The 13,815-nt window shown below is 35.2% G+C and overlaps 1 protein-coding gene across 2 annotated transcripts in view; it reads right to left on the reverse strand.

Moving 5' to 3' along the window:
- The window catches only part of IMMP2L (inner mitochondrial membrane peptidase subunit 2), a 408,104-nt gene that overhangs the window by 127,150 nt on the left and 267,139 nt on the right, over positions 1–13,815 (reverse strand). For both annotated transcript variants that reach the window (XM_058804979.1, XM_058804980.1), the window contains exon 4: positions 11,250–11,315. In XM_058804979.1, the coding sequence (XP_058660962.1) occupies positions 11,250–11,315 (66 nt within the window). The remainder of the gene's footprint in view (positions 1–11,249; positions 11,316–13,815) is intronic.

A 13,815-nucleotide genomic window follows, 5' to 3' on the forward strand; every position in this document is an offset into this window, starting at 1 on the left:
CCAAATGCTCTTGCCCTCATGGTGTCGTGTCACTGAACTGCAGGATTTGGATAGGTTTCTGATGCGGGGTTTCTCACAGGAATAGTATGACTGATTTTAACTCATCCTTTCACCTCCCACCCTTCTTTCACCTTTTATTTTCTAGCTTGAGGTTTATAACTTTATGGTCAGGAATATGTAGAGCTCAGTAGACAACATTAGCAGACAATTATGTTTTGGGGTTTTTTTTATGGGTTATTTACCACAATAAATAACCTAATCAAAACTTCCAGAAATATACATGCACAGAACTTCACAGTTACATGAGTGCAACATCTGTACCTGACCAGTTGCTGCAGCCAGAAATTTCAGCACTAGTATGTAAAGGAATCCAGCTGGGGCACCAATCTGATCCTGCCTTAACCAAATAATCATGGTGGGAAGTGTTCAATGGAATATCTGTGGTGCTGGAGAAATGATGGGGAAGAGAATCTTGCCTGGTGATATTCCAGTCTCTTCCTTTCCAGTTGGCTGTGGTATAGTTTTCCTCTTTTCTTTGTGTCACATGTTCTTTTAAAAAATATTTTAAAATTTCATTTTTAATAAAAGTTTGGGTTTTCTTCACTAAGACTGTACACGCCATCACTTAAGGAGCTCCCTGGAAAACCTATCTGCTCATTAGCCAGTGAACACTCAGAAACACAGAGAATACTCCAGATTTTAAGAAACTTTCTACAAAACTCAGTAGACATATATGTAGTATTCCTGGTATGTCTGCTATTTTTTGCCCATGTAATAAAATGGTGAAACAGTTTAAGATCATGTGGCCTAGAAAGATGGAAAGTAATTATGAAAAAAAAAAAAAAACAAAAAAAAAACCAAAAAGAAAGAGACGAGGATTTGAATTGACAGAGGACAGAGGGAAATAATTTGGTTAAAAAGTCGTCAGGTATTTGTTACAGCTTCAGAAACTAATCCAAATTTTCATATTCTATGTACTAGAGATCTCAAAAGAACATACCTAAAGCTGACCTAAATGCACCTGTTCTAGCATCAATATTGCCCAGCAAAAGAAGAAAAAATTAAGGACCTCTCTGCAATCTACCAGGAAACTAAAGCTTCTTTTAAAGAAATACAGAAACTAAACCAAACAATTAACATCATAACGGGTTTATTACATCTTTCAAGTAATTTAAAATGTTCAGCATTTTTAGATGAATAGTTTGAGGAAACACAGAAACACAAAGAAAAACTGCAGCCTAATATCAGCAAGTGCTTTCAACTTAACTATCTGACAACGTATAAACACAGAGTTGAATCCTTTTTTGATATGGAAGGAAATGTAGCAGTTCACTAACTCCTTTAATTGCCTGCCATACATATAACAAACTGAGGCCTCCTCTATCCTACATGACAGAGCTCTTGGTAGAGATCAGCAAGAACTCCGTATTCACATCTGCATCCTAGCAAAGAAAAGGAATAAACATCAGTTGAATAAAACTTGCACAGATTAAAAATATTTTAGTGCTCAAAGATTCCTCATTTCATTTTTGACCTTTCCATAAATTCAGCTCAAGGAGTTAATTGCGCTGAAATAAACATTAATGCACTGCCTGAGGATACAAATTTTTACCTGGCCATGGAGTATTGGCAGCATAGACAATGAATCTAAACTGTAGAATAATTCATTAGGAAATATGCAGTAGCTGTGGCAAGATTTACTACAAATATACTTGAAGTGTTTTTAAAAATTAATATTATGCTGCTACGCTTGGCTTAATTAGCTCTCTTCTTCATTTACAAAGCATATCTGTCTGGTTTATGAACTCAGTCTCTACTTCCCATTCTTGAAAACCTGTTTAATTAAAGTTTTAACTACTGCATAAGTTTTAGAAACAGTACAATGACTTTTATTACTATAAGCCTAAATCTTCTTTTAAATACGATCATATCTACATATATTGTATCAGAATAGATTAATACATGCTCCATAATACTCCTGTGTATACTGGTCCTTTTCATTATATGTGCCCTCTATTTCCATTATGCTGCACCTAGGTAATTTTGGGGGTTTTGCACAAACAGTTGGATTGTGATTAATTTAGCCAATCAACAAGACAGTTCTCCTAAATCCATTACAACTCACCTTCCTCGTTTTGGCATATACCCATTTCTAGCCTGTTTCAGTGATTTCCTCATCCATTATTCTATTTTATCTCTTTCATAGGTCCATCACTTATTAGACACCCACTTCTACTAGCAGGTGACTATTTCAATTTTCAACTACAGCAAAGCCTATCACAGTCTTTTTCAGCATTTATCACTTCCTCCCACTGATGCTATTATAAATTATTAAATATTTATTTAATTTTGTTATACATACAAAATTGAAACATACATTGTTATGCATACAACATAAATTGTTATACATACAAAATTGATCCCATGCTAGCTGGATCTATCTGAAGTTCTAGAAATGCATGACATACAGTTGATCATAACCTTTTTTTGCCTGCACATTAAAAACCTCCTGGCATAATGGTCAGTGAACAATTATTTGTGCAATCACTGCCTACAGACTACAGCAAAGCAAAAAATATTTTTTATCTCCCTCTGCATGGATGCTGGAGACTCTAGTTAATAACTTGTCACCCATTATACCAAAAATACACTACAGTTTCATCACACAATTTACTCCACAGAAGCAGAATGTCAACAACAGTCAGTTCTACAATAATTTAAAAAGATAATAGTCACTTTCCCTCCTGTTCTCATTTGAATCTCATAACCACTGTGGTGATCAATTTCAAAACCTTATTTGTTCTGCTGTTGTGAACTATTCAGGACATCAGATTGGTGTGCAGCACAAAATTATAGAGGCAATCTTTTTAAATTAACAATTTGCAATTAATATTTCTGCCAGCATATATTTGTAAATTTTCCTTAATATAAAACACTATGTCAAAATTTTCAAATTAAAATATGGCAAATTCTTTCATATGGCTGACAAACAGTGCAGTAAAATAGGCAGGAGCAATAAAAAACTGTCAGGCTATAAATCTCATGAAGAAATGAAACAAACAAAGGAGAAAATTCACACTATTTTTCTAAGTTGAAAAAATAATAGCTAAAGCATCATCAGTTCATTCTGTGTAGAATTGTTTATTCATTACTCCACTTCATGGAAAAATATTAAATTCACAAAATCAACTTTAAAGAGATGACATTTTCTTGTATTCTTTACATATTGTCTAATCCCAAAAAATGTTTTCTTTACATATGCTCTTATCCTTAAAAAATGTTTTAACCAGATTTTCATTTAGACCAAATTGGCCTATTTCTCTCAACATTAGCAGTGCTGAGAGTCATCACAGCAGCTGAGGCTCTGATCCTCTGAGTCTGCTCAGTGATCCCACACGGCAGTGCCGGTGCATTTGAAGGAGTTACTGTGCTTCAGCTGGAGTTGGTCAGCAGACATGTGGTCCCTGTCAGCTCATTGCAATGACAAGTACATGGTGCTCACTTAAGCTGCTTTCAGCAGCCCCAAAAGGGAGCCCAGGTGAAAGCAATGGAAATATGAGCATTTAGGAAGAGCACTGGAGGCAAGCTTTGCTCTTTTTCTATATGCAGCATCAAAAGTGATGCAGCTGTTGTTGTTTTCTTGCTCATGAGTAGAGATGGAAATTAGCTTTATCATTAGACTGGAGTAGTATAATGCATGTGATCAGCTTAAATCAATCACATGAGTGAGTAGTATCTCCAGTTCTGGGAAACGGAAGGCAGGAGGGAAGAGTGGGCTTGTGTGTCTGTGTGTAGAAATGTAATGGGATCAAGAAACCTTTTAAAAAACACCACCTCAGTCATTTGCAGTTACCCAACCATCACTCAATTCTAAATGAACAGAAACACTGCTTAAATCTTTCTTCAAAGGAGACAAAGAAATTCAGATGGAAACTTGCATACACCCTCCCCCCCCCCCCCACACACCAAAAAAGTCATCATTTGGGACTCTGAAGCCAGAATAAGGATGCAGATAATAAAACAACCACATACTATCTTGCAAGATGGTTTTCTACGCATTATGGTACGTAGGTACAACTCTTTCACAGTGTCACTGGCTGGGTTCAGCACACAAAATATATTCAACTAAGATGGAAAGAGGACTTTTGCACTGCTTTAAAATGAAATAACCAGTAAGATTTATTTATGTTATTCAGAGCAGATTATTTTGTTTCAGCATGTTTTTCCTCAAATTGCAAACATAAGAATATGTCTGGTTCTAATACTGCTTGAGTTAATAAAAATTGTTGCTTCTATTTACAGGAGGAAAGTGCATGAATTTCCAGGTTTTGCACCTATTTGCCTTCCAGTACACCTAGAAAAATCTGTGCTGACAAATACATGAACTTATTGTTCATTTTCTGAGATGAGGAGCCCAGGGAGCTCAGTTAATATCTGTTCCACAAGCTTCTTATATAAGCATAAGCCTACAACAACATCTTTCATCCTGACTTTCTCATCTATAAAATGGGTTTAATACTCTTTCCTTCCTCCTACCCTCATCTTTGTTCTTGTCACAGTGAGCTTTTAATGCAATACACGTAGAACAGCACCAGAGTTGAAATGAAGCTAAGCTTATATCCACAAACTGCTTAACCAGACATCTAAACACTGAGAAGATGCACTTCTAAGCAGTTCAGAACAAAGAACATTTTTACTAAACACACCCTTTATTCTGATGTCTAAGTATGGATTTCAAGGCCGAATTTCAGGTGACCAATGACATTTGTACCCATAGGTTGCAAAAAAAAGTAATTTTTTAAAAGTTGAAATACATGATGGCATTTTATTAACTACTGGATTTTTAGTGTTAATGCATTTTAGTCTCTCACTGCTCACTTTTTAAAAACCTTTATAAAGACAAGCTATTGAGCTTCCCATTGGGATGATTCTAGTTTTATGAATGTCTTTCCTAACCATCTGATGCCTTGGCAGCAAATCAACTTTCAGTGAAACAGAAATCAAATGTGTTTCTTTAAAGAAAAATATCTATGAAAGATATGCTGTCTTAAATGAGATGACTACACTGCATTTTTTAAGCTTCCAACAGAGAAAACATTCATCTAAATGTGAAGTCATACATTTGAAAATTAGCATTTGCTGTTGTAGAATCATAGGATAGTTCAGGTTGCAGGGCTCATCAGGAGGTCACAATCCAAGCCCCTGCCAAACCAGGGTGAGCTATGAGGTCCATTATTGAGGGCTTTATTCAGTCAGGCCTGGCACACCTCCAGGGATGGAGGGCACAGCTCTTGTGGCAATAGCCCCATTGCCTGGCCATCCTCAAAGAGAAGGGTTTTTAATCTGGTCTGAACTTCCATGGCCAGTGCACCGCTAGGCCTAGCTCTACCTTCTTGCTAACTTCCCCATGGATACTGGGGGCTTTCCGTTAGGTCACCCCAAAGCTTTCTCTTCTTCAGGCTGAACAAGCCCCGTTGGGCCAACATCTCCTGGCACGGCAACTGCTGCTGCCCATGCTGAGTTTGAGGGCATGGGGCCCTCTGCTCTACTTGTTATGTGTTACTTTTGTCTTTCTGCCCCAAAATGCGCACTGAAATCTATGTGTGGTCTAGGACACAACAGTATTTTTCTTTTCCTAAAACACTTGTATGCATCACAGCCCTGGTCATAATGCCAAATTTCAGAAATCCAGCTTTTTGTACCTTTACTACTGGGTCTGCAGATTTACAGAACCTTTAAAATTCATTATGGATACAGAAAATCTTCATTGTGCGTTTCTCAATTTGTTTTTTCTGAGTTAAAGATGCTGCACCAATATACATTTCCATCATTTGCATTTACAGAAATGGAGTCCAGTCATGCAAGGACTGCGTGTACAGAAATAGAATAAAAATCAATGGAAACTGTATTTAGGAGACTTGCAAGAATACAATCAATGATAAAGAGTCACAACAGAGCAGTACAGCTGAACCTAAAAGAAACCTTTCATTGGCTAAAAAAAATCCCATCAGTACCTAACAGTAAGTACTACCAAATAAATTGCAGAGATATATAAACTGGTGACATATATATTCTGTGCACACAGACACAGAATAAGAATATTTTAGAGGATGCAGAGACTTCATCTAAGGTAATTTAACTGCTACTATGTCCTTTAGATACATAAAGAACCAAGACAGAACAATATGAAGAAGACAGTCAATATAAAAGATATTGCAAAATTTGTAATCTATGAGGATATTGCTGTGTCTCTGTAGAGTACAACCTGTTCTCACTTCTGCAGATCTACCACTCCTGTCAATGTGGATCTGACCACTCACAGATTTATACGCATAACCCAGACAGACAAAGCAGACTTTGGCAAAGAGAATAGAACACAGCCCTAAACATACCCTGTGTGTCATCACCTACTGTGAGTTCTAGATTTTAATATGTTTTACTGAAAATCCATTTTCCTATGAAAACAGGAAAATGGATTTTCTAGCTATGAGCCATTGCAAGCAGTACCTTATCACATAAGCAGTACCCCAGAGTACTTACCAGGGGCCTATGTGGTGGGGCCAGCAAGCAAAGAGCGAACAAATAGATCTTGCTACAGCACTAGTGAACATAAATTGCTTCTGTATAATTAAATAGCAAAAGTTTGTACGTAATTCCTGCCAGGTGATTGCCCTGAAGGTGTTATGTACAGAGATATTCTTGGGCTCCAACACTGGCAAAGTCTGAGTTTTTCTGAAGGCTGCTCTGCTTTCTAGAGGCAGGCACAGATTTTTGGTGTAATCTAATACAAGCTGTTATCCAGCAGTATGGTCTCTGTGTGGAGACAGCTATTTTGTGGGAAAATCATCCCTGGACCTCAGAGAAAAAAAAATGGCAGCCAAATATGTGACAAAATTGAGTTGATTCAGTAAAACAAAAAAGCTCCAAAACAATAAAAACTCCTTAATGATTGTCTTGTTCACATTAAAGGGTGATGCTACTGACACCAACTCTCTGAGAATAAAAAAAAAGCAACCAAACACCTGCAATGAGCAATGACAGTTTGAAGCTGAAAGCTTTCTCCAATAAGTAGACAAAATGACCAAATTTTGCTTATAATTTAAGGAAGTATGGGATCTTTGATTGGAAAAAATATAACAGCCTGCATGAATTTGTCAACAGGAGTACATAATGTTAATAAAATAATTGCTGCATTTAATAGCTACTGATGGATGGGCTTTATTTCTATTAATTCTCTACCCTTTTACAAATCCCATTATACTTCTTTCCATCCTAACTTCCTGTGGCAATAGTTTCTACAATTTAGTTATAAACCCTGTAATGCAAGTTGAAAAGTTATTGTTGAAAAGTTGGTTTAGACCTACAGTTTAATAATGCAATGATCTATGTCTGCATTGTCATGCTTTGAGAAACAAGGAGTATTTCCTTTTTCACATCTTCAGAGCAATTTTGCAAGATGCAACATATAAACACACACATTTTCCTGAAGCATTCAGCTCAGAACACTAACTCCTGAAGAGCCTAACAACATTGCCAGACATAACCTTTTTAAAAAAAAATTACTCTTCCTAAAGGCTCACTAATCATTCTTAACTCAAGTACAGTATTAAGAAGCAAAAAAATAGATGAAAAGAACATAACAGGCACACAAAGCTCCTGAAGATCTGTGGAACTATGACAGACAGGAGGAAAACAAATTAGTTCAGCAAGGTACTGAATAGACTTAATTTCAAATTTTACTAGCTTAATACCAATTTTGATTTCCTTTGCATTAACCGTCATTTATTTTTGTTACTGAAAACAAACCATAACTCATCTGTGAAAGATTACTATAGAATTTTGAATTACCAGTAATGCATTTAAGATAAATAAGTTTAATTTCAAGTTTTTTCAAGTGTTTTATATTACCAACATTAATTTTTAACAAATTAGATTATATTGACTTTTAAAATAAGGCCTCCTCTGGAAGACTTATCATTTAAACAATTTTCAGGAACCGATTTTCTACTTAAAGTTAATTCTCCTGTGAGTCCATGGAAAACAAAACAAATTCTGATCTATGGGAGTTACACTTTGCAATATTGTCTGTATACAAGCTGACCTATAGACTCATTCGCAAGGACTAACTGGGGATTTTTTTGTCCATTCTTTGAATTCTTTTGAAGAGGAAGTTGTACCAGCTTATCTAAATTAAATTATATTTTACAGGTTTGTGGCATGTACTGTATGCTTCTAGTAATTTACAAGACACTACCAAACTCACTTCAGCTGCACTAGCAACTAGACTGGAAAAAAGAATAGAAAACTGTAGTGACAGTGTTTTTATTTCAGTGCATTTGTACCACTTTGCAATGCCTCAAATTATATTTCAAAAGGTAAATTATTATGTAGTATAATGTCTGACTACCTGAAAAATAGAAAATAAAAGGTGAAAATGGACCTATTATAGATTTTTCACCTACACACCTTTTCAAAAACTCTAAGTCAGTTATTGTTACTTTTAAAATGCCACAATTTTAATTTCATTAGATATTGTAGAATTAGGATTTGAAAAACAGGATTTTTCTGCCATGGAGTCAACTCCTGAAGTCAAGTCAAAATATAAGGGACCTTTTCTATGGCACTAATGGCTCTGCCTGTTTGATCTTTCATCACTTTCAGTAATTAAGAAACAGTAAAATGCTAATTAACTTACTTTAATTGATAACATGAGAAAATACAGCTTTCTAGTATTATCCCTTATCATGCTCCAAATGGATCAAATAAAGATAATTCATTCAGCTATGAAAGCACAACTACAGAATCACAGAACACATTGCCTATCACTCGTCTTATCTCAGCCCATGGCAATACTGCTTGTCTGATTTAATTGCAGCTGGAAAGGAAATACCACACAGCCACTTGTTCACTCCAGCCTTCCCTGCCAGGGGCAGGGAGAGGAATTAGAAACAAAAGGTAAAATTCACAGGTTGAGAAAGAGCAGCTTAGTAATGGAGAGGAAATAAAATGTAATGCTAATAGCAATAACAGAAATTAATACAATAATATTCACTCTACCATCTTTGTTATTGTTATCGTTGTTGTTATTACTGAAAAGAGAAAGAGAGGAATAAAACTCCAGAATGGCGAGTGATGCACAATAAAATTGCTCACCACCCGTTCCCAAGCAGTGATCAGTGCTCTCCAGCCAGCTCCCTGCACTTTACACACTGAGTTTGACATTCTGTGGCATGGAATATCCCTTTGGCCAGTTGGGTCAGCTGTCCTGGTCATGCTCCTTCCTGGATTGTTGTGCTCCTTCTCACTGGCAAAGCATGGGAAATGGGAAAGTCCTTGACATGGGGTAAGCGCTACCCAGAGAAAACTGAAGCATCACTTTGTTATCAACATAATTCTCATTCTAAAGCAAAAAACCACAGCACTGTACCAGCTACAGGAAGCAAATTAACTCTATTCCAGCCAAGACCATGACACACAGCAAAAAGCTCTGGGATAATTGTCACATCTTCAAATAAAAAAAAAAGCACATCTGAATTACTGAGATTTTTATCAGTATTTCTATCAATAAAGTAATCTAACCAGATTTACCACAGACAACTGAGGATCATTGTACAGTCTTCTGTGTCCATGAGTGATTCACTAACCTGTAGGCTCATCAGTATTCTGAATGCACTTGAGCCACACACCTTTGTCCATTTGGCCAGGAACACCCACTAATGTTAAAGAAAAGTTCCAAGTCTTAAAGAGTTTGAATGTATAGCAGAGTGAATTTCCTAAAGCTAGAACTTATGTTATTAAATTTCCTTTTTTTTATCAAAATCTACACTCAGTTTCAAAAATTAAGGCAAATATGTTAATAACATAGAACAATGTAAAGAAGCCGTTGAAGTTACCTTTTATTGCAATCTCTTTCTGATATTGCCACAGAAATGAATGAGGAATACTGAAACATGGATAACATTCTTATCATTATATGATTCACAGCACTAATATCAGCAATGTAAGTACCTTCTTAAGGACACAGGTCAATAAAAGACAGTACACACACTACTCTGTCTTTAGCACCTGAAAGTGATAGCTGGTTTTAGCTGTAGATGTCTATAGTTTTTGGACATCAAATTGTCTCCTTTGTTCTAGATATTTTGCTCCAACAGAGACACAACAATTTGTTTTGGTTTCTCAAACCGACATAATTCAGATTTTTTCAATAAAACAGGAACTATATTGACTGCAAGAGAAAAAAAAATACGTAGACATATTTCACAGTGCCCATGCTATTAACTAGAGCCCACTGAGATGAAATTCAAACCTTTAATTTGAATTGCAGCTGTCAAGTACTTCTCAAGCAGTCACTACACCAAAGCAAGAATCATTATCTAAATGAATTGAGTCACAGTCTGCCATATTGTCTGAGATCTCCCAGGGTCATTCACATCTTAGAATGGGAAACCAGGGATTTACCCTCCCACCTGTATGCCTATTCCACTCTGTACCTGAGAAAAAGAAACCTTTTCAAGCAAGCATTTTCTTCAAAGTAATGCTGTTCCCACAAAAACTTTTTATTTACGTCTAGTGATAATTTATTTCCACCCAGACCCAGTAGGAAGCTCTATCTGTCAGAGTATACCAAATCTTGAAGTACTCTAGAGTCTACTCCTGCTACAATGGGTTTTTTTCCTGATAGAATAATTTACTCAAAATCAGTTGCACCATATTCCCTAAAGATGCCTACAAACTGCAATGAAGACAGTAATCTATGAGGGTTCCTTTTTCTGTAAAATAAAATAAAATAAAATAAAATAAAATAAAATAAAATAAAATAAAATAAAATAAAATAAAATAAAATATCAAAGATGAGATCCACAAACAGACAAATAAATAAACAAAAGCCTAAAAGCAACCTACTTGCCCACCACAATGCAAAACAGCAGCTGGAGTTTCTAAATGAAAAATCATAGCCCTATAATCTCATTGAAAACTGCTGTACAATTACCTGCCTTGATTTGTGGCAGAGATATTCTCAGTAACAAGCATTATTTGTATCCATGCACATTTCACAAGAGAGTGAGTAGTTTTGTGTAACATTTCTCCTCTCATTAAAAAACAGACAGGTACAATGCTGACATCCTTGTTAATAACAGACAGAAAATGCTAGAAATTACTCGTTGTCTAGGATACTGACTTAAAATACATTAAAAAAGCCGCACCATTCCTATAAAGACTCTGAGACTAAGGTTTAAAATACTTACTTAATAATGTCTCCTTCAAGAGCAATCACTCGTTTAATGATCTTCTGTTCAGGATTTCTAGGAGACCTGAGACAGGAGATAAGGTTACACAATCAGTACCATTCCCATTGTTTTAAGAAGATGAAATAAATAGACACTATGGAAGTCATTAGATGATTCCATGGTCTCCTTGAGTTAGCATCAGTCACACTGTTCCAAAGGGAAGTGAAGCTACTGCAGTCCCTGTCACTGCAAACCATCACTGAAAGCAGTTGATGACTTCCTTGCAAACAGCACAATGATCAACACACCTTTGATCATGAAAAATACACTCCACAACACTAAAAGTAAAGCATCCCGTGAACCAGTGGGGAAGGTACCTTTGCAAATAGATTCATGTATTAAAACCTGAATCCCCCACCATTTGTTGGGAAAATGTGTTAAACATTTATGTCTTTCAATCAGTTTGGGAGAAAAAATCTTCCTATGTTATATTAATATCTATCATTAATTTAGGTAAGCCTTGCCTAGGGAATTGTGGAAGTTTAAAAATAAAAGTTGCAAAAATTTCTGAAAGTTGCAGCTTCTGAATGCATTGTTTTTCATTTAAAGTTATTTCTCCACAGCATCTTTAATTGAGTAGATTCTGATCATACATTACATAATAATATGAGAAAGCAAAGAAGAACTTGCATGTACAGCCTGAATATCCCAACTTCCTGGATGCATATTATTAGATAGACTATTAAAAGTGTTATTCTGCTGTAGTTTTGACAGGTTTATGTAGATATATATTCACCATAAATTTTCATTTTCTTTATACTTTACCTTTTTTCTTTTACTCTTCACTTTTAATTATCTAACTATGCAAACTTAGAAGAATATCTTCATGTTATTAAAAAAATATTCTTTTTATTTGCTGCTTGTACACAGAAAAGTCAGGGAAGAAACAAACTTTTTCTTTTCTGTTGATGCTTGGGTTCTCCCAATTAAGATTTCAAGTACAATCTGCTAGACACACCACTTACAGAGGTGTATATTACAGTTTTCATGGCTAAAACCATCTTTGAGCTCATCTCTGGTCAAATGGTAAGATTACACTTCTTTAAAAAGCAAAGCTGAGCTAAGTCTGGATGAAAAGCTTGCCCACACTGCTGCATGACTAAAGGCATTTGAGGTTCACTTCGAGTTCCAATAGTTAAAATAAAAAATGAGTTCATATTTATTTTTTTAAAATATTATTCTTAACCCAAATATTTTAAATTTAGTTTGAGGTTTTAATATTTGTTCCTGTGTGTGCATGTCAATACATTTGAAATAAATTTCTCTTTCAAAGTAATGAAATAAAATTCAAGAAGCCTACTTTTGAATTTGAAAATGTCAAATAGCTTCCCTTTACATTTTACCAAGCCTGGAAACCTATTTTCAACAAGCAATGAGAAACACTGAACATGAATAAAGGCCATATATTTATTCCCACGTCATCACTCAGATTTTCAAATCATTATGTAATTTACAGTAATATTTTATTTAGCATCAATTTTGCATGAATAGTTGCATATTCCAGCTCAGCCTTGCATTTCATGTTCCTTCTTAAGGCAGGAGCACACAGTTTCATCATATTTTATATGTCAGTCTTGGGAGGAATTAATCAAGTTTTAGATGTTTGTATGATTTAAATATATGGAATATCCACAGCACTTTCTGATGCTGCTCCTTGCAAGCAACATTTACTTCATTGAGCACTCATTTGAGCATTGACCATGTCCTATTCTCAACCAAAGCACAGTCTATGAAAAGACAACACATCTTTATTTTAAGCTGTTATAAACTTAAAATATTTTTTAATTACTTTACTTCTAACTGATTTAAACGTCAATCTATTTAAGCTCAAGCTGTAATATTTCCCATATAAGATTTAAGTAATGGAAATGATAATACATAATGTATGTGATGAAATGTACATTTCTTAAAGATTGAATGAAAACAGATTTTATGTTTTCTCTTTCAAAATTCTGTTCTGTTTTGACACCTCACTTTCAAAGAAAGGTTCTCAGCAACTTCCCAGAAGGCATCTCCACTTGATTAGAATATATATATTGTACTGCAATTATTGATCTCCCTTAATTTTCTGTTCTCATGAAAAAATTTCTACTGACCTTGGAAAAACATCTCTCTAAATTTGAGGTATGGGTAGTTATTCTAAGATAAGTGACTTGGTTACATGGCTAGCAATGACATATTTAAATCAAATACAATTCATCAGAAAAACTTCAAGGAATTTCTTGCAGATATTATTATGAAAGAGTAATATTTTTAATACTAGAACCAAAACATTTTTAAAATAAATTTCATACTAACATTCTGATTATAATTCATTAAAATGGCAAAGGACTGGTAAAAGACATATGAGCAGGCTCAAAGTGACCAATAATACAGGCACTTTTAGACCAAGGATTTTCAGGAGCTGAGCAGAATGTTTTTTTTCCAAGAGCCAGGAGGTAAGGGAGGCTGGTTCTGAAGTGATGGATGTCGATGCCTTCCTGAATGGTGTATAGCATAACCCTGGGATTTCACTGAATATTGA

This window comes from Ammospiza caudacuta, chromosome 5, assembly GCF_027887145.1.
Source record: "Ammospiza caudacuta isolate bAmmCau1 chromosome 5, bAmmCau1.pri, whole genome shotgun sequence".
Lineage (NCBI taxonomy): Eukaryota > Metazoa > Chordata > Aves > Passeriformes > Passerellidae > Ammospiza > Ammospiza caudacuta.